Source organism: Bombina bombina, chromosome 5 (genome assembly GCF_027579735.1).
Source record: "Bombina bombina isolate aBomBom1 chromosome 5, aBomBom1.pri, whole genome shotgun sequence".
NCBI classification, from domain to species: domain Eukaryota; kingdom Metazoa; phylum Chordata; class Amphibia; order Anura; family Bombinatoridae; genus Bombina; species Bombina bombina.
The window spans coordinates 939,158,053-939,179,387 of record NC_069503.1 but is presented as its reverse complement, the minus strand read 5'-3'; the positions used below and the strand labels follow the sequence as shown (position 1 = coordinate 939,179,387).

At 41.0% G+C, this 21,335-nt stretch overlaps 1 protein-coding gene across 2 annotated transcripts in view; it reads left to right on the top strand.

The window, feature by feature from the left end:
• Positions 1 to 21,335, top strand: part of STAU2 (staufen double-stranded RNA binding protein 2) — a 1,329,984-nt gene that overhangs the window by 22,248 nt on the left and 1,286,401 nt on the right. For both annotated transcript variants that reach the window (XM_053715129.1, XM_053715130.1), the window contains exons 3-4: positions 275 to 405; positions 20,952 to 21,111. In XM_053715129.1, the coding sequence (XP_053571104.1) occupies positions 275 to 405; positions 20,952 to 21,111 (291 nt within the window). The remainder of the gene's footprint in view (positions 1 to 274; positions 406 to 20,951; positions 21,112 to 21,335) is intronic.

Genomic DNA, 21,335 nt, shown 5'->3' with positions numbered 1-21,335 from the left:
GTGTGTATATATATATATATATATATATATATATATATATATATATATATAATTTTATTTTGTCATTTATGTGTCTCTCCTTCACACCCAGAACCCATGCATAGCTAGATTCTTAAGATTAAATGTGACTTTCTTAATTTATTTGAGGGACCCCACATTACTGACGAGACTTCACCCCACATTACTGACGAGACTTCTTTTAGTCTTGCTAATGTTTACTTTTAAGAAAATGGTAGTTCATAGCTTTTTTTTTTTTTTTTTTTTTTCTTTTCAGTAACCCTCTATGAAAACATGACAAACCCCAAAGAGAAAACGCCAATGTGTTTGGTAAATGAGTTAGCCCGCTTCAATAGAATTCAGCCTCAATATAAACTTCTGGAAGAACGAGGACCAGCACACTCCAAGGTAAATCACTGTGACTATCCATGAAGTCTCCAATACTACTGGGTATCTGCTTTTAAAGGATCAAAAGAACTCTAAAAATGTCTATTGCCTACTTAAATAGCTTTTTTTTAAAAACAAATAGTAATATTTTTTGCCACGAAGAGCAGAAGTTAAAGCTTTTTATTTTTATTTTGAAGCTGCAGGAATTGTTGCTGGGCCTTGAGGCTTGATTGCTTACTGGCTGGTCAGCAGAATTTCCACTGCTTGATTGGTGGACAATGACACACTTTACAAGAACATCTGTTTAAAAAAAAATCTGTAATACATTTTAAAATTCCTTCTTTTAGATGCAACAGAGGTTTTTTTTTTTAAATGTTGGATGTTGTATGTTTTCCGGACCATGATAACGCCTATATTGCCCCAGTCAACCAGTGGATGTATCCCCTTACTTTAGTCCCGACTATTGACTTGTGCAGATACCAGGATTTACAGTTAGTTCCAATATTAAATTCAACAATATTATTTTTTGTATTCAAAGAAATCTTCTTCATGTTTAATTTCATATGTATGTTAACATTTTGAGTTTAATATCTTCATTTTTGCAGTGTTTCATTTTAATACATTGGATTTTACATTTTAACATCAAAAAGAAATATTTTTAATGATTATAAGCAAAAGAACCAAAATGATTGAATTGTCTGTATCCCCAACCCCCCATGAACAACATGAGCAAATATTAAACGATGTAACTAATATAACCAATAAAAAGTAAATGCGGCACTCATCCCTCATACAGAGGACAGAGATTTACAAGGATACAGTAAATTTATTTCCTGTAAAAAACAATACATATAGCAAAGGCAGGAGAATAGAGCAGGGGTAGAGATAGTTTATCCATTTTCCTTATTTCCTCCCTTTCCTCCTCTTTTCATTGTCTCGCACTCCTGGCTATCTTGTTCATTGTTAATTTATTTAAGGTAGACATAATACACACAGAGAGGAGCACACTCTCAGGAACGAACAACCAATTTACCACCTGGGTGCCGCTTCTTATTAGCCCAGTAATGCTTTTCCCAGAGTACAATTTTCCTGTAATGTATCAGTCTGATCCCGTCTATTAAGGTTAGTCCAACTCTGAAATACCAGGCAATTCCTCTGTGAACAAGGAACACGGTAACCCCAGATGATTGTTTCAACCTTCATTGGGCCTCGTCAGTGAGGTGCAGCCATATACCTCTAAGCACACTGAGCAAGCAGTCCATGTCTGGTTACCCCTTTTTCCCTTAGGGAGATATAATGCATACAGGGAGAAGCTCAATAAATATATACACAAAATGATGTATCAGCGCTAATCAACTAAATAACTCCTATACAACTCTAGAGAGGGTGTATAAAAATAGTTAAAAATAATTATAGCAAATTAAAAATACTCAAACAGGTTATATAAAACCTAAAAAATCAAAATCAAATGCATATAAAAAATAATTACAATAATATTAATAATACAGATAAGGTATTAAAAACAACATGTATAGCAAAAAATACCTAAAAGTCCAAATGTAAAGTGCAAAGTCCCATACAAAGATGAGCCGATTTTCAAGTTGTAAGATGGTTTTTAGGAATTACCCAAGTAGATGCTGCTTCTCATTTGATGATTTTTTCTCTGATCACCCGGGTGAACAAAACTAGGACAAAGGAGTAAAAGAAGCGCAAAAACAGTCTTGAGTAATTTATTCAGGACAAAGAAATAAATAAACATAAAAACTTACACTCAGGTAAGCATAGATATTCCCCAAAACACACACAGTATAGTCCAGTCAAAGCCAGCGGCAATCTGGGTCCTACTCAGCAAAACAAAACGTCCGTGATGGAAACAAGCCGCCAACAACAAGTCGGCGTCTGACGTCAGTAGGAGCAGGATTCAGAGCGTCCCCCTTCAGATGGATCCCTCTCAGGCCGCACAACTGTTAGTGAAGACTGACTACAAGATATTTTGGGGCTTGTTGTTGGCGGCTTGTTTCCATCACGGACGTTTCGTTTTGCTGAGTAGGACCCAGACTGCCGCTGGCTTTCACTGGACTATACTGTGTTTGTTTTGGGGAATATCTACGCTTACCTGAGTGTAAGTTTTTATGTTTATTTATTTCTTTGTCCTGAATAAATTACTCAAGACTGTTTTTGCGCTTCTTTTACTCCTTTGTCCTAGGGAGAAGCTCACTCTCTGTAACGAACAACCAACTAATTAACTTGTTAACTTGGTCTATAGCGATTTACCACCTGGGAACATCACACGGTGCGTGGGGGATCCTCATCGCCACACGTGTGGGAGAAGCCTACATGAATGGTACATGGAGTTTGACAAATTGTCTAATTGTTAGTGATTAGCAATGGCTATGGAAGCTGAATTTACTTATAATCTCCCCAATTCATGGGAGGGAGTTTTAGAGACAGGGAAAACTCACTGCAGCCTCCCTGACCGGTTTAGTTCGCCACTGCCTCCTCACTTGCAGCCTAACAAGTTTCTGCATCGACACTTTCTATGCAGTCAGGGCTTTCCTCCTCAGGGGCCTAGTGTTGGGCCCAAAAACGCTCTTCCCTACCTTTTTAAAGTCCTTAAAGGGATGCTAAACACAAATGTTTTCTTTCATGATTCAGATAGGAGTAGATTAGAAAGTTGCTTAAAATTGCATGCTCTATTATACAAAACCCTGTGAGTGCATTTCTTTGGAATTGGAGAATGATATGAATTTTAAATGGCACCGGGACTTTAGCTAGTTTAAAGTGAGTACAAGTTCTGAAAAAAACGTAGTCCAGATCAGTCTCTTCAGTAGAGCTTTTGGTGGCTTTAAAGCAATGGGAACTTGTGGGACAAAATTCTCACTGCACCTCCCATACATTGATGCTGCCCTTATCCTGATGGCCTAAGCATATCTAACTCAGGCTTTATCATTCCCCACAGGGCTATGGGAGGGAGAGGAACTCCTAAACCTGCTGAGCTGCCCTGCTGTCGGGCAGAATACAAAGGTAAGTGCTAACTTTTGGGTTTTATTCTGGGGACAGTTCTCTCAGATGAAAGTGGCACTTGAACTTATTCATAACACATAGGACTCAGGTTCAGAGATCCTTGTGTTGGGACATTAATCTCTCTTGTTCGGAGAGTTCTGGGGACAGCTATTAGTACAGGCCCTGGGGCTGGGGAGCTCATTTTCCTATCGGCGTAATATAAGTTTCGGGAGCCGATCGGGTTAGGTGGTTTCACTTTGACGCCCACGAGGGGCGGGGCTAGCGGTTCGCACGTTTTTTGTGAAAATTAACTGCGCACCTCTCAGCCTTTCTGTAGCTGCCATAGCCTGCAAGAGGAAGCCGTCGGCACATTGAGGCTCTAAAACCGCATGGTTACAAATCAAGCAGGCGGTTATAGTGCTGTTGGTGTTTTTCACATTTGGATCGTTTCATCCCTAAGACAGTTGAGACCAGGGAGTCAGTTCGTTTGGCAGGTAGGCGCCTCAGCAGGGTTGCTGAGGTGTAGGGGTGCCTGAATTTTGTTGTTTATTTGCTGCTGGGATACGTTTTTTCTTGTTAAAGTAAAAAAGTTACCCTTTAAAATTTAAAGTCACAGTACTTTTTTCAAATGTTCAAAGTTATTTGAGGAAAATTGATCTGTTTAAATTTTGTTGTTTATTTTGGGTCACATTTTTATTTCTACTTGCAGAAAAAATGTCTATTTTTAAAATTTAAAGGGACAGAATAAGATTTTTTTATATAAAGATATAGTTTTATTTCTTTGTTGTTCTACTGTGCTTCAACATGGACATAGGAGCTGTACAAAATGTTACTTGCTCTATGTGCTTGGATGCCAATGTGGAACCACCAATCCCTTTCTGTCCCTCATGTATTGAGAGGGCTTTAAGTTGTATAGAAAAGATTTTTCATGAACAGCATTTTTCTAAAAAGGATGCTTCTCAGGAATCTAATGACGAGATTCAGAGTATGCCGCAGTTTTCTCCCCAAGCATCCCAATCTTTAACGCCCGCACACGCAGTGCCCTGTACTTCTGCTCTTACACCTGCTGGAGTTACTTTAAAAGACATAGCTGCGGTTTTGTCTTCCACAATTTCTGATGCGTTGTCTGCTTTTCCTAAGCTACAAGGCAAACGCAAGCGGAAAGACAACCATGTTATCAGTGAGATTTCTGATGCCATGGTGGCAGTTTCAGAGGTACCCTCCCAGGGAACTGAGATGGAGGGTTATAGAGGTTCTGTCAGAAGGCGAGATTTCAGACTCTTTCAAATTTAAACTAGAACACCTCTGTCTGTTACTCAGGGAGGTGTTGGTTACCTTAGACGACTTTGATTCCACAGTAGTAGTTGCTCCTGCAAAGGCGAGTAAATTGGACAGATATTTCGAAGTTCCTACTTACTCAGATGTTTTTCCAGTTCCTAAGCGAGCTTCGGAGATTGTTTCTAAGGAATTGGAGAGACCAGGTATTCCCTTCTCTCCGTCTCCTATTTTCAAAAAAATGTTTCCTAAAGCTGACGTTGTCAAGGAAGCTTGGCAATCTGTTCCTAAGGTAGAGGGGGCTATCTTCACTTTAGCCAAGCGAACTACTATTCCTATTGAGGATAGTTGTGCCTTTAAAGACCCCATGGACAAGAAGTTGGAGGGTCTACTTAAAAAGATTTATGTTCACCAGGGTCTGCTATTGCAGCCGGCTGCATGCATTGCTACTGTCACTAGTGCGGCAGCTTATTGGTTTGATGCTCTGTCCGAGTCTCTTAAGTCAGAGACTTCTTTGGAAGTGATCCAAGATAGGATTAAAGCTCTGAAGTCAGCCAATGCTTTTATTACGGATGCTTCTCTGCAAATTACTAAATTGGCAGCTAAGAGTTCAGGGTTCTCTATCCTAGCCCACAGAGCTTTATGGTTAAAACCTTGGTCTGCGGACGTGTCATCCAAGTCTAAGCTTCTAGCTATTCCTTACAAGGGAAAGACCTTGTTTGGACCTGGCCTGAAGGAAATTATCTCTGACATCACGGGAGGTAAGGGTCATCTCCTTCCTCAGGATAAAATAAGTAAACAAAGTAATTTTCGTTCCTTTCGTAATTTCAAGGGAAATACTTTCTCTTCCTCCTCTAAACAGGAAGGAAACTATTCACAATCTAAGCCTACTTGGAGACCCAACCAGCCTTGGAACAAGGGTATACAGTCCAAGAAGCCTCCTGCTGACTCCAAAACAGCATGAAGGGCATGCCCCCGATCCGGGACCGGATCTGGTAGGGGGCAGACTTTCTTTCTTCGTTCAGGCTTGGGTGCGAGACGTTCAGGATCCCTGGGCTATAGAAATAGTGTCCCAGGGATACAAACTGGAGTTCACAAATTTTCCTCCCCAAGGAAGATTTCTTCTTTCAAGATTATCTGCAAACCAGATAAAAAGAGAGGCATTCTTACATTGTGTAAGAGACCTCTCCTCCCTGGGAGTGATTATTCCTGTTCCTGTACAGGAACAGGGGCAGGGTTTTTATTCAAATCTGTTTGTAGTTCCCAAGAAGGAGGGAACTTTCAGACATATCTTAGACCTCAAGAGTCTGAACAAGTTTCTCAGATTTCCATCTTTCAAGATGGAACTATTCGTACCATTCTTCCATTGATCCAGGAGGGTCAATTTATGACGACAGTGGACTTAAATGATGCATATCTACATGTTCCTATCCACAGAGATCATCACAAGTTCCTAAGGTTTGCCTTTCTGGACAAACACTTTCAGTTCGTGGCTCTTCCTTTCAGGCTGGCCACGGCACCCAGAATTTTCACAAAGGTTCTGGGGTCTCTGCTGGCGGTTCTAAGACCGCGGGGCATTGCAGTGGTGCCTTATCTGGACGATATTCTAATCCAGGCGCCATCTTGTCAACAAGCAAGGTTCCTTAGCGATGACCGAGGTAGCCAAGATAATCTGGTGGGCGGAGGCCCATTCTTGCCATCTGTCAGCGATCCACATCAAGGACCCTTTCTTCATCCAAATCTAATTTCTCTGAAGCTGACTGCTTGGAGATTGAACGCTTAATCCCATCCAAGCGGGGTTTTTCTGATTCGGTCATAGAGACCTTGATTCAGGCGCGTAACCCTGTAACTAGAAAGATTTACTATAAGATATGGCGTAAATATCTTTTAGTGTGAATCCAAGGGCTACTCATGGAGTAGAGTTAGGATTCCCAAGAAGGATTGGAGAAGAGTTTATCGGCAAGTTCCCTAAAAGGTCAGATCTCTGCCTTATCTATTTTGTTACACAAACGTCTGGCAGATGTCCCAGATGTTTAATCTTTTTGTCAGGCCTTGGTTAGGATCAGGCCTGTGTTCAAACCAGTTACTCCTCCATGGAGTCTGAATTTAGTTCTTAAAGTTCTTCAAGGGGCTCCGTTTGAGCCCATGCATTCCTTAGATATTAAGTTGTTATCTTGGAAAGTTTTATTTCTTGTTGCTGTTTCTTCAGCTCGAAGAGTGTCTGAGCTTTCGGCATTGCAATACAATTCGCCTTACCTTATTTTCCATTCGGAAAAGGTAGTTTTATGTACTAAACTAGGGTTCCTTCCTAAGGTTGTCTCAGACAGGAACATTACTCAGGAGATTGTTGTTCCTTCCTTATGTGCTAATCCTTCTTCTCAGAAGGAACGTCTCCTGCACAATTTGGACGTTGTCCGTGCTTTAAAGTTTTAATTACAAGCAACTAAAGACTTTCGTCAGTCTTCTTCTCTGTTTGTAATTTTCACTGGAAAACGTAAGGGTCAGAAAGCTACGGCTACCTCTTTCTTTTTGGTTGAAGGGTATCATCCGCTTTGCTTATGAGACTGCTGGACAGCAGCCTCCTGAAAGAGTTACGGCTCATTCCACTAGGGCTGTTGCTTCCACATGGGCATTCAAAAATGAAGCTTCTGTAGAACAGATTTGCAAGGCTGCAACTTGGTCTTCTTTGCACACTTTTTCAAAATTTTCTAAATTTGATACTTTTGCCTCGGCTGAGGCTGCTTTTGGGAGAAAGGTTCTTCAAGCAGTGGTGCCTTCTGTTTAGGTTCCCTGTCTTGTCCCTCCCTTATCATCTGTGTACTCTAGCTTTGGTATTGCATCCCACAAGTAAGGATGATGATTTGTGGACTCATCTTGTCTTTAAAAAGAAAAGAAAATTTATGCTTACCTGATAAATTTGTTTCTTTTTAGACACGATGAGTTCACAGCCCGCCCTGTTCTTTTAAGACAGGTTATTAATTTTTGTAAACTTCAGACACCTCTGCACCTTGGCTTTTCCTTTCTCTTCCTAACTTTGGTCGAATGACTGGTGTGAGAGGGAAGGGAGGAGCTATTTAACAGCTCTACTGTGGTGCATTTTGCCTCCTCCTGCTGACCAGGAGGTGATATCCCACAAGTAAGGATGATGATCCGTGGACTCATCGTGTCTAAAAAGAAACAAATTTATCAGGTAAGCATATCAGATAGTGTTGTTATGAGTGTATTGTGTAATTGTATTTTTGTGTTTCTTTAGAATTGGTGGTGAGAGTCCACAAGCTGTTTCGTAAGGGGAATACATTCCTACCAGGAGGAGGCAAAGTTTCCCAAACCTCAAAAGCCTAAAAATACCCCACCCACCTCACACATACACACCTCATTTTAATGTATAGCAGAGTGGTGAGGTGTTTAAGGAGTAAAAGCTAAAAACGAGGAGCAGAAAAAAAGATGTGCATTCAAACAAAAAAATATAACCCACAAATGGATGGGGCCTCGTGGACTCTCGCCACCATGAAATAAATTATCAGGTAAGTTCTTACATAAATTGTTTTCTTTCATATAGGTGGCGAGAGTCCACGATCTGTTACATATGGAATATAATACGTGGAAGTATACGAGTAAAAAAAAAAGGGAGGGATAAAATAAAAACAGCTTTTTTCGCTGCAAGATTAAATCCCCAAAAATAAGTATTTTATGACACACACACACAAAAAAAAGTATAGGCACCATTATCAAACTGAGACAATTGCCTGAACAATGTTTCTACCAAAAGCTGCTTCTGACGGGGCAAAAATATCTAAATGGTAAAATTTAGTAAAGGTATGCAGAGAAGACCAAATGGCCGCTTTGCAAATTTGATCAACTGAAGCCTCAATCTTGAAAGCCCAAGATGTGGAAACCGATCTAGTAGAATGAGCTGTAATTCTCGGAGCCCAATATGAGCGCAATTTAATTTACACGCAAACAAAGGCGACAACCCAATATCACTTGCGAGCAAACAATAGCAATCCACTCGTAATCTTAGCCATAATCTTTCTTGTGGGACTTTCTGCTGTTTATCTCTCATGATGTTCCTGTATCATCAAATTGACTCTACCTAATACTACTACTGCTCAGCTGACATACTTCTTTGTGTGCATTTAAAATAAAACCTCCACACTCTCTTTGAAGGCAGGGGTCAAGTCGAGCAGGAACGCATGGGAACGGAGTTCCTGCACTATTTTTTCTGGAGGAACTAAGTTCCCTCTAACACTTCAGTAAACATTCTGTTGCTGGTGGGAGGAGCTGGAGCACAGTCTGGTTAGAGGGATAGTGAGATCCTCTAGTAATGAGCAGTAACACATCCTGCGGTATGATCACCCTGCACTGTGGGGAACACATGGTGCTTGCTCTGGGGTTCGTTAAATCCCCTCAGTAGAGAGAGTACTATTGCACCTGAGAGTCTTTGACAGAGGAGGATTCTCAGACTCAAAAGCAACTATTCAACCCTTCATTGGATTTAATTTGCATTCATTAACCAAAGTGTATAGATTATATACATGCAAATACAGTGTGTGTGTGTGTGTGTGTGTATATATATATATATATATATATATATATATATATATATATATATATATATATATATATATATATACATACATACATACATACATACATACATACATACATACATACATACATACATACATACACACACATAAAACAATATGTATTGTTAGGTAGAGGGTGGAAGTCTTGGTGAGTTCCCAAACTTTTTGTTGTAGGACTTGAAGGTACAATAATTGTTTACTAGAGTAATGATTTTCCTCCAAATTACCTAATATTGTGAGGAAGTCAAGTAATGACCTCAACTGTGGATCATGAATTGATTTTTCCGATCATACAACTAAAGACAATTGTTTTATGAAACGGTTAATGATGCCTGGTATCTGTAAAATCTAAGCATCCATTGACTTACTCAGTAATTCATATAGAAAGTTGAGATACTTTTTCCTATAAATGATAGGATAATGTCAGCACAGAAGGCAGAAGTAGGTACATAATAGATACATTTACTACTAGTAATTACCTTAAAGGGACATTATACACTAGATTTTTCTATGCATAATTTTTTTGTAGATGATCCATTTTATATACCCATACAGTTTTTTTGTAAAAATGTATAGTTTTGCTGATATTTAAATAACATTGCGCTGATTTTCAGACTCTTAACCAAGCCCTAAAGTTTTACAAGTATACTGATGTATAGCTACTCCAGCTTGCTCCTGTTTGTGTAAAAGGCCTTTCATATGCAGAGGAAGGGGGAGTTTCTGCTTTCACAGGGTGTCCCAGTAAACCTAATCAAAAGTGCTAAACTGGGAGCTTCTAAATAAGTTTTTAAACTGTTTTGTACTGGATTTTTAATCTGCATCTGTGCATATTAGTCTTTATAATAGTGTCTATTACATGCAGTTATATGAAAATTGGTGTATACTGTCCCTTTAAGTGCTATTCGTATAGTAGGGAGTAAACAAGAGTGAGATGCACTCCTTACCCTGAAAATCACACAAGACAGGAGGTTGTTTCAAAAGAGTAATCCTGCTCTTGTTAGGAACTTTAACTCTGGTCAATCTCCTTATACACTGGAGAGTGTAAAAACCACAATTCATGTGATTCCTGACCAAGCTGCTCTAGTGGCTTGGTGCCTCAGCCTCGTCAGCGCAAAGTAGTTGGCTAGTAACGTCCCCGGATGTACACGGTGACTGTTCAACTATGCCTTTGTAGAAAGAGAGACCATGTTTGCTGCACTTTGTCGTTCACATGATCAGAGTCTCTCGTTCACAGCTCCGATATGAAACTGTAGAGCGAGGTAAAGCAGAGACCTGGTTTGGTTTACGAGACCATGAACTAAAGCTAACTAACTCGTCAGCGCGGCTTCTTCTGAACTCACAGAACGCCTCCAAAGTAGCACTGCGGGCTACAAGGTGTCATAGTAGATTAGAGAGGTAAAAAGTATTGACGTAGCAAGTGAGGCTACAAAAAAAACAGACTTTAAATATTTTAAATCGCAAAAAAAGGCTAAATTTGAAAGAAAGGATTCCTTAAAATTTAGTTTAATAATCCAAGAGATTAGCAAAATGAAAGACGATCTTATATCAGGTGGAACTAGTTCACAGCCCAGCTGAGGTAGTTGCACCAAATTCCTATTGGACCTTGAATTGATGAGAGAGGAAAGAAAAAGGGGAGTTCCCTTAAAGAAGAATTGCAGTTCCATGTTACAACTAGCTGCAAGATTTTTTAATTGCTACATATCAGGAACAGTTTTCTTAGCTTCTCCCGCATCTTTGTAAACATCATTTATTAAGAAGATATTGACAATTCTTTCACACATTCCTCTGGCTCTACGTAATATGTAAAGCTTTTTTCATCTTCATTACATGGCAGCAAAAAACCCTCTAAGGTGGACAAACACAATAAACTACTCTTTGTGCAACCCCCATTTTTAAATTATGCACAACTGTGACTACTGAAATAGAATCTGTTTTACAGCGGCAGTTTCTTTTGGGCCTGCTAATCTGGTTATGCAATCTCGTCCCTAGCTTCCAATCTCCCCCAGCCAAAAAGCACTTTCAAATATTAGTCCATAGTGCCACATTTTTAATAGCTAAAAAATGAAACCACGAGAGGCCCCTTCACTGCCTATGTAGAAAACGAGGTCCGTTGGTTCTCTTAAGCTAGAGTAATACCACGGTCTCAAAAATTAAAACAATGGACGAACATTACCGTATACAAGCCTTGTCGGCTTCTTATACAGAACCTTTTATCACCCCTAACACTCTTTAAACATTTTATTTTCTCCCTTTTTTTTCTTAATTCCCCTGGCAAAAAGGAATATAACGATAAACATTAATTGAAGTCAACATGCTTTGGCCTGATTAGATTTAGTTGAAGACTCTGAGTTGTACATTTTTAATTTTGGTTATAATGGACACATTTCTTTTTATTTTTCATTTTTTGCAAAATGTGTTTTGTTCTTTCTTTTTTCTCTGTCTCTTTTATTAGGGGACCCTGGTATTTTACAACATTGCCTGTTTTGATTATTTAAAACATACCACCAATTTGTAACCTATATTTGCAAGATTTGTATTATGTTATTTCAATAAAGCTGGCTGGAAATCAAAAATGTATAGCCGACTGACGAGGGGTTTATTTTGGACTATATTGTGATATTGGGGGTCATGAAAACCATTTCCAATGTCTAAAGAGGTCCCAGGGAAAAAAAAGTTTAAGATGCTCTGATGTAAGGGATCTTCAGTTTGTTAGCGTCCCGTTTATTTAAAAGGAAGAACAGACCACAATGACAGCCCAGTCAAATAACTATGTCTTCCTGCTTTAGTCAGAATATACTAACACAATACCTTCAAATAAAGCAGGGGAAAAACCTTATTTATTTTTGTTGTGTTTTCCATTTTGAGAAAATCTAATTTTGATTTAATTATGTCAACTAGAAAAAAAAGACTGGCTAGGTGAATTTTTCGGATGAGTGTGAGTTCAGTGATGTATATTTTTGGGTTGTAACATTACACCATTGTTTCTGTATTATACAATTTCTTCCCTCTGGTGTATTACTGTTACTTTATTTTTTTGTTGTGATACTTTCTTCCTGTTCTTGTCTTTGTGTTTTTATTGGTATTCATTTATGGGTGCTAATAGGGTGAGCCAAGATAAGGGAATTAACCCCTTAATGACCGCAGCACTTTTCCATTTTCTGTCCGTTTGGGACCAAGGCTATTTTTACATTTCTGCGGTGTTTGTGTTTGGCTGTAATTCTCCTCTTACTCATTTACTGTACCCACACATATTATATACCGTTTTTCTCGCCATTAAGTGGACTTTCTAAAGATACCATTATTTTCATCATATCTTATAATTAACTATAAAAAAAAATATAAAATATGAGACAAAAATGGAAAAAAACACACTTTTTCTAACTTTGACCCCCAAAATCTGTTACACATCTACAACCACCAAAAAACACCCATGCTAAATAGTTTCTAAATTTTGTCCTGAGTTAAGAAATGCCCAATGTTTACATATTCTTTGCTTTTTTTGCAAGTTATAGGGCCATAAATACAAGTAGCAGTTTGCTATTTCCAAACCCCTTTTTTTCAAAATTAGCGCTAGTTACATTGGAACACTGATATCTTTCAGGAATCCCTGAATATCCCTTGACATGTATATATATTTTTTTTAGAAGACATCCCAAAGTATTGATCTAGGCCCATTTTGGTATATTTCATGTCACCATTTCACCGCCAAATGCAATCAAATAAAAAAAATGTTCACTTTTTCACAATTTTGTTCACAAACTTTAGGTTTCTCACTGAAATTATTTACAAACAACTTGTGCAATTATGGCATAAATGGTTGTAAATTCTTCTCTGGGATCCCCTTTGTTCAGAAATAGCAGACATGTATGGCTTTTGTTGTTGCTTTTTGGTAATTAGAAGGGTGCTAAATGCCACTGCGCACCACACGTTTATTATGCCCAGCAGTGAAGGGGTTAATTAGGGAGCATGTAGGGAGCTTCTAGGGTTAATTTCTCTTGTTAAGTTTGTTCAGTCCACGGGTCATCCATTACTTATGGGATATATTCTCCTTCCCAACAGGAAGTTGCAAGAGGATCACCCAAGCAGAGCTGCTATATAGCTCCTCCCCTCACATGTCATATCCAGTCATTCTCTTGCAACCCTCAACAAAGAAGGAGGTCGTGAGAGGAGCTGGAGTTTTTACTTAACTATTCTTCAATCAAAAGTTTGTTATTTTAAATGGCACCGGAGTGTGCTGTTTTTCTATCTCAGGCAGTAGTTGGAAGAAGAAACTGCCTGCGTTTTTATTCTATGATCTTAGCAGGCGTAACTAAGATCCACTGGCTGTTCTCGACATTCTGAGGAGTGGGGTAACTTCAGAAACTGGGAATAGCATGCGGGGTCCTCCGCAAATGAGGTATGTACAGTACATTATTTTCTGGGAATGGAATTGACTAAGAAAATACTGCTGTTACCGTATGATGTAAGTACAGCCTTAAATGCAGTAGTGGCAACTGGTATCAGGCTGATAAATGTATGCGCAGTCAAGTTATTTTCTAGGGACTAGAATTTGACTGAGAAAATGCTGTTAAAACTGAAATGATACTTAAGCCTTATCTGCAGTGGTAGCGACTGGTAGCAGGCTTAGTGATAACTTTGCATGACATTGGAAAATTGTTTTTTAATAAAACGTTTACTGGCATGTTATTCGTTTTTGTGAGGTACTTTGGTGATAAATCTCTTTGGGCATGTTTTTTTCCACATGGCTAACATATATTTTCTGCATGGAAACCGTTATATCAGGGCTCCCACTGTTGTAATAGGAGTGGGAGGGACCTTGTTTTAGCGCCTTGTTGCGCAGTTAAAATTCTAGCACAGTCTTCCTGCTTCTTCCTCCTTGATCCAGGACGTCTCTAGAGAGCTCAGGGGTCTGCAAAATTCATTTTTGAGGGAGGTAATCGGTCACAGCAGATCTGTGACAGTGTGCTTGACTGTGATTAAAAGCGTTAAATCTTAATTGATATCCGCTTTATCCGTTTTGGGTATTGAGGGGTTAATCATCCTTTTGCTAATGGGTGCAATCCTCTGCTAATAATACACTTCTTGTTAAGAATTATTTAATTATATCTGTATTTTTGAAGCGCTGCAGCGTTTTTTATATTGCTTGTAACTTATTAAAAGTGATTTCCAAGCTTGCTAGTTTCATTGCTAAGTCTGTTTAAACATGTCTGATTCAGAGGAAACTGTTTGTTCATCATGTTCAAAAGCCAATGTGGAGCCCAATAGAACGATGTGTACCAATTGTATTAATATTGCTTTGAATAAAAGTCAATCTGTACCGATAGAGAAACTATCACCAGACAACGAGGGGGAAGTTATGCCGCCTAACTCTCCTCACGTGTCAGTACCTGCGTCTCCCGCTCGGGAGATGCGTAGGATTGAGACGACAAGTACATCTAGGCCCTTACAAATCACTTTACATGATATAGCTAATGTTATGAAAGTAGTATTATATAATATGCCCGAATTAAGGGGCAAGCGCGATAGCTCTGGGTTAAGGACAGAGCGCGCTGATGACACGAGAGCCATGTCTGATACTGCGTCACAATTTGCAGAACATGAAGACGGTGAGCTTCATTCTGTCGGTGACGGTTCTGATCCGGGGAGACCGGATTCGGAAATTTCAAATTTTAAATTTAAGCTTGAGAACCTCCGTGTGTTACTAGGGGAGGTGTTAGCGGCTCTGAATGATTGCGACACGGTGGCAATTCCAGAGAAAATGTGTAGGTTGGATAGATACTATGCGGTACCGGTGTGTACTGACGTCTTTCCTATACCAAAAAGACTTATAGAAATTATTAGTAAGGAGTGGGATAGACCCGGTGTGCCTTTTTCCCCTCCCCCGATATTTAGAAAAATGTTTCCTATAGACGCCACCACACGAGACTTATATATTGCAGCCTCTTGCATGCATTACGGCTGCAGCGGCATTCTGGTTTGAGTCTCTGGAAGAGGCGATTCGCACAGCGCCATTGGATGAGGCTTTGTGCAAAGTTAGAACCCTTAAGCAAGCTAATGCGTTTGTTTCAGATGCCGTAGTACATCTAACCAAACTTACGGCTAAAAATTCCGGATTTGCCATACAGGCGCGCAGAGCGCTCTGGCTTAAATCCTGGTCAGCGGATGTAACTTCCAAGTCTAAGCTACTTAACATTCCTTTCAAAGGGCAGACCTTATTCGGGCCCGGCTTGAAGGAAATTATTGCTGACATTACGGGAGGTAAGGGCCACGCCCTTCCTCAGGACAGGGCCAAACCAAAGGCCAAACTCTAAGGCCAAACCTGTCTAATTTTCGTGCCTTTCGTAACTTCAAGGCAGGAGCAGCATCAACTTCCTCCGCTCCAAAACAGGAAGGAACTACTGCTCGTTACAGACAGGGTTGGAAAGGCAACCAGTCATGGAACAAGGGCAAGCAGGCCAGAAAGCCTACTCCCGCCCCTAAGACAGCATAAAGACAGGGCCCCCTATCCGGAGATGGATTTAGTGGGGGGCAGACTTTCTCTCTTCACCCAGGCTTGGGCAAGAGATGTGCAGGATCCCTGGGCGTTGAAGATTATATCTCAGGGATACCTTCTGGATTTCAAAACCTCTCCTCCACAAGGGAGGTTCCATCTATCGAGGTTATCAACAAACCTAGTAAAGAGAGAGGCATTTCTACAATGTGTACAAGACCTCTTAATCATGGGAGTGATACACTCAGTTCCGCGATCGGAACAGGGACAAGGATTTTACTCAAATCTATTCGTGGTTCCCAAAAAAGAGGGAACCTTCAGACCAATCTTGGACTTAAAGATCTTAAACAAGTTCCTAAGGGTACCATCGTTCAAGATGGAAACCATTCGAACCATCCTACCCATGATCCAAGAAGGTCAATATATTACCACAGTGGACTTAAATGATGCTTACCTTCACATACCGATTCACAAAGATCATTATCGGTACCTAAGGTTTGCCTTTCTAGACAGGCATTACCAGTTTGTGGCTCTTCCCTTCGGGTTAGCCACGGCCCCGAGAATTTTTACGAATGTTCTGGGTTCACTTCTGGCGGTACTAAGACCACGAGGCATAGCGGTGGCTCCGTACCTAGACGACATTCTGATACAAGCGTCAAGTTTTCAGAATGCAAAGTCTCATACAGAGATAGTTCTAGCATTTCTGAGGTCGCATGGGTGGAAAGTGAACGTGGAAAAGAGTTCTCTGTTACCACTCACAAGGGTTCCTTTTCTAGGGACTCTTATAGATTCTGTAGAGATGAAGATTTACCTGACGGAGTCCAGGTTATCAAAGATTCTCAATGCTTGCCGTGTCCTTCATTCCGTTCCAAGCCCATCAGTAGCTCAGTGCATGGAGGTAATCAGCTTAATGGTCGCGGCAATGGACATAGTGCCATTTGCGCGCCTGCATCTCAGACCGCTGCAACTATGCATGCTCAGTCAATGGAACGGGGATTATTCAGATCTGTCCCCTTTGCTGAATCTGGACCAGGAGACCAGAGATTCTCTTCTCTGGTGGTTGTCACTGGTTCATCTGTCCAAAGAAATGACCTTTCGCAGGCCAGATTGGACGATTGTAACAACGGATGCCAGCCTTCTAGGCTTGGGAGCAGTCTGGAATTCCCTGAAGGCTCAGGGATCGTGGACTCAGGAGGAGAAACTCCTTCCAATAAACATTCTAGAATTAAGAGCAATATTCAATGCTCTTCTAGCTTGGCCTCAGTTAGCAAAACTGAGGTTCATCAGATTTCAGTCGGACAATATCACGACTGTGGCTTACATCAATCCTCAAGGGGGAACCAGGAGTTCCCTAGCGATGTTGGAAGTCTCGAAGATAATTCGCTGGGCAGAGTCTCACTCTTGCCACCTGTCAGCGATTTACATCCCAGGCGTAGAGAACTGGGAGGCGGATTTCCTAAGTTGCCAGACCTTTCATCCGGGAGAGTGGGAACTTCATCCGGAGGTATTTGCTCAACTGATTCGTCGTTGGGGCAAACCGGATCTGGATCTCATGGCATCTCACCAGAACGCGAAGCTTCCTTGTTACGGATCCAGGTCCAGGGACCCGGGAGTGGTGCTGGTAGATGCATTAGCAGCCCCTTGGGTTTTCAACATAGCTTATGTGTTTCCACCATTTCCGTTGCTACCTCGACTGATTGCCAGGATCAAACAGGAGAAGGCATCGGTAATTCTGATAGCGCCTGCGTGGCCACGCAGGACCTGGTATGCAGACCTAGTGGACATGTTGTCCTGTCCACCATGGTCTCTTCCTCTGAGGCAGGACCTTCTAATTAGGGGTCCTTTCAACCATCCAAACCTAATTTCTCTGAGGCTGACTGCCTGGAAATTGAACGTTTGATTCTATCAAAGCGTGGGTTTTCGGATTCGGTTATTGATTCATTGATACAGGCTCGGAAACCTGTGACCAGAAAAATTTACCATAAGATATGGCGTAAATATTTATATTGGTGCGAATCCAAGAGTTACTCATGGAGTAAGGTTAGGATTCCTAGGATATTGACTTTTCTACAAGAGGGTTTAGAAAAGGGTTTATCCGCTAGTTCGCTAAAGGGACAGATTTCAGCTCTGTCTATTCTTTTACACAAACGTCTGGCAGAGAATCCAGACGTCCAGGCCTTTTGTCAGGCTTTGGCTAGAATTAAGCCTGTGTTTAAAGCTGTTGCTCCTCCGTGGAGCTTAAACTTGGTTCTTAAAGTTCTTCAGGGTGTTCCGTTTGAAACCCTTCATTCCATTGATATTAAGCTTTTATCTTCTTAAGTTTTGTTTTTGATGGCTATTTCCTCGGCTCGAAGAGTCTCTGAGTTATCTGCCTTACATTGTGATTCTCCTTATCTGATCTTTCATTCAGACAAGGTAGTTCTGCGTACGAAACCTGGGTTTTTACCTAAGGTTGTTTCTAACAGGAATATCAATCAAGAGATTGTTGTTCCATCATTATGTCCTAATCCTTCTTCAAAGAAGGAACGTCTTTTGCATAATCTAGACGTGGTCCGTGCTCTGAAGTTCTACTTACAGGCAACTAAAGATTTTAGACAAACTTCTTCTCTGTTTGTCGTTTACTCTGGACAGAGGAGAGGTCAAAAGGCTTCGGCTACCTCTCTCTCTTTTTGGCTTCGTAGCATAATACGTTTAGCCTATGAGACTGCTGGACAGCAGCCTCCTGAAAGAATTACAGCTCATTCCACTAGAGCTGTGGCTTCCACCTGGGCCTTTAAGAATGAGGCCTCTGTTGAACAGATTTGCAAGGCTGCAACTTGGTCTTCACTTCATACTTTTTCCAAATTTTCCAAATTTGACACTTTTGCTTCTTCGGAGGCTGGTTTTGGGAGAAAGGTTCTACAGGCAGTGGTTCCTTCTGTTTAATGTTCCTGCCTTGTCCCTCCCATCATCCGTGTACTTAGCTTTGGCATTGGTATCCCATAAGTAATGGATGACCCGTGGACTGAACACACTTAACAAGAGAAAACATAATTTATGCTTACCTGATAAATTTATTTCTCTTGTAGTGTGTTCAGTCCACGGCCCGCCCTGTCTTTTTAAGGCAGGTTCTAAATTTTAATATTATAACTCCAGTCACCACTGCACCTTATAGTTTCTCCTTTCTCGTCTTGTTTCGGTCGAATGACTGGATATGACATGTGAGGGGAGGAGCTATATAGCAGCTCTGCTTGGGTGATCCTCTTGCAACTTCCTGTTGGGAAGGAGAATATATCCCATAAGTAATGGATGACCCGTGGACTGAACACACTACAAGAGAAATAAATTTATCAGGTAAGCATAAATTATGTTTTTAGCTTTAATGTAGTGTAGTAGACAACCCAAAGTATTGATCTAGGCCCATTTTGGTATATTTCATGCCACTATTTCACCGCCAGATGCGATCAAATTAAAAAAAACGTAATATTTTTCACAATTTTAGGTTTCTCACTGAAATCATTTACAAGCAGCTTGTGCAATTATGGCACAAATGGCTGTAAATGCTTCTCTGGGATCCCCTTTGTTCAGAAATAACAGACATATATGACTTTGGCATTGCTTTTTGGTAATTAGAAGGCCGCTAAATGCCGCTGCGCATCACACGTGTATTATGTCTAGCAGTGAAGGGGTTAATTAGGTAGCTTGTAGGGAGCTTGCAGGGTTAATTTTAGCTTTAGTGTAGAGATCAGCCTCCCATCTGACACATCACACCCCCTGATCCCTCCCAAACAGCTCCCTTCCCTCCCCCATCCCACAATTGTCCCCGCCATCTTAAGTGCTGGCAGAAAGTCTGCCAGTACAAAAATAAAGGGAATCTTTGTTGTTGTTTTTTTTAAAATTGTATAGCATATTTACATATGCTGCTGTGTAGTATCCCCCTTATCCCCCAACCTCCCTGATCCCCCCCCAAACACCTCTCTAACCGTCCCCCTCTGACTTTTTGGGGGCCATCTTGGGTACTGGCATCTATCTGCCAGTACCCAGTTTGCAGAAAAAATGTTTTCTGTTTTTTTTTTCACTGTTTTTTTTCTGTAGTGTAGCTTCCCTCCCACATACCAACCCAACACCCCCTGATTTAGCTTTCTTTTTTTTATTTTATTAGCGGTATAAACCTGATTACCTATGCTATTACCAATCCTATTTTCTGTAGTGCAGCGTTCCCACCCGCTCCCTCCCCGTGCATGCGCCCGCCCCCTCCCTATCGTGCACGCGCGCCCCCGGACATCCCCGCCCACGATCCCGCCCCCCTGCACATCTCCAGGGCCATCGATGGCCGCCTCCCGGTACTGCTTCCACCCACCAACGAAGGAGGCCACCGATCTCCGGTGCAGAGAGGGCCACAGAGTGGCTCTCTCTGCATCGGATGGCCATACATTGTTATTGCAGGATGCCTCCATATTGAGGCATCACTGCAATAACAATGTATGGCCATCCGATGCAGAGAGAGCCACTCTGTGGCCCTCTCTGCACCGGAGATCGGTGGCTTCCTTCGTTGGTGGGTGGGAGCAGTACCGGGACCTGATGGCCCTGGAGATGGCCACCACCCGCCTCCCGGTACTGCTCCCACCCACCAACGAAGGAAGCCACCGATCTCCGGTGCAGAGAGGGCCACAGAGTGGCTCTCTCTGCATCGGATGGCCATACATTGTTATTGCAGTGATGCCTCCATATTGAGGCATCACTGCAATAACCGGAAAGCAGCTGGAAGCGAGCAGGATCGCTTCCAGCTGCTTTCCACACCGAGGACGTGCAGGGTACGTCCTCAGGCGTTAACTGCCTTTTTTTTGAGGACGTACCCTGCACGTCCTCGGTCATTAAGGGGTTAAATCAGACTGTTATTTTCATATTTGGGCTCAGTGTTCTAAGTAACACTCACCAAACACCCCTACAGTTGACTTTGTTCTGTATAATATCAGTCTGTGGCAAGAAGAGGAGGGGTCCTACACTCACTTGAAAATAAAGGTTTTAGAATTTTAGTTGTCTGTAATTCACTCTTAAAAGGGAACAACTATTCCATGGGTAGTGCTACTTAGGAACTGACCCAATCTTTACAATTTTAGAAAAAGTATGTTTGTTTATATATTAAATACCATTTGGTTAGGTTTCAATCGTAATGAAAATGCAAAAGATTTACTTGTTCCTCTTATTATTTTATGTTTTTCTTCTTTAAGCTATTCACTGTACAGCTGACACTGGGAGACCAAACATGGGAAGCTGAAAGCACCAGCATTAAGAAAGCCCAACACGCAGCAGCCAGCATTGCATTATCTGAAACTAAACTCCCCAAACCAGCAGAAAGGCAAATAAAAAGTGTCAGCAACAATAATCCAGGTATGTTGTGTATGAAAGGGACACTCAGGTTTTATTAAATTTCCATGGTTCAGATACAGCATGTAATTTTAAACAACTTTCCAATTTACTTCCATTAAAAAAAATGTGCACAGTCTTTTATATTTTAGAAGCAAGTATTGGCGCACCTCAAAACACGAGTCCACATATTATTTCACATATTTTAAACCTTTTTTTTAATGCTGCAAAAAATTGCCTTCTTAATA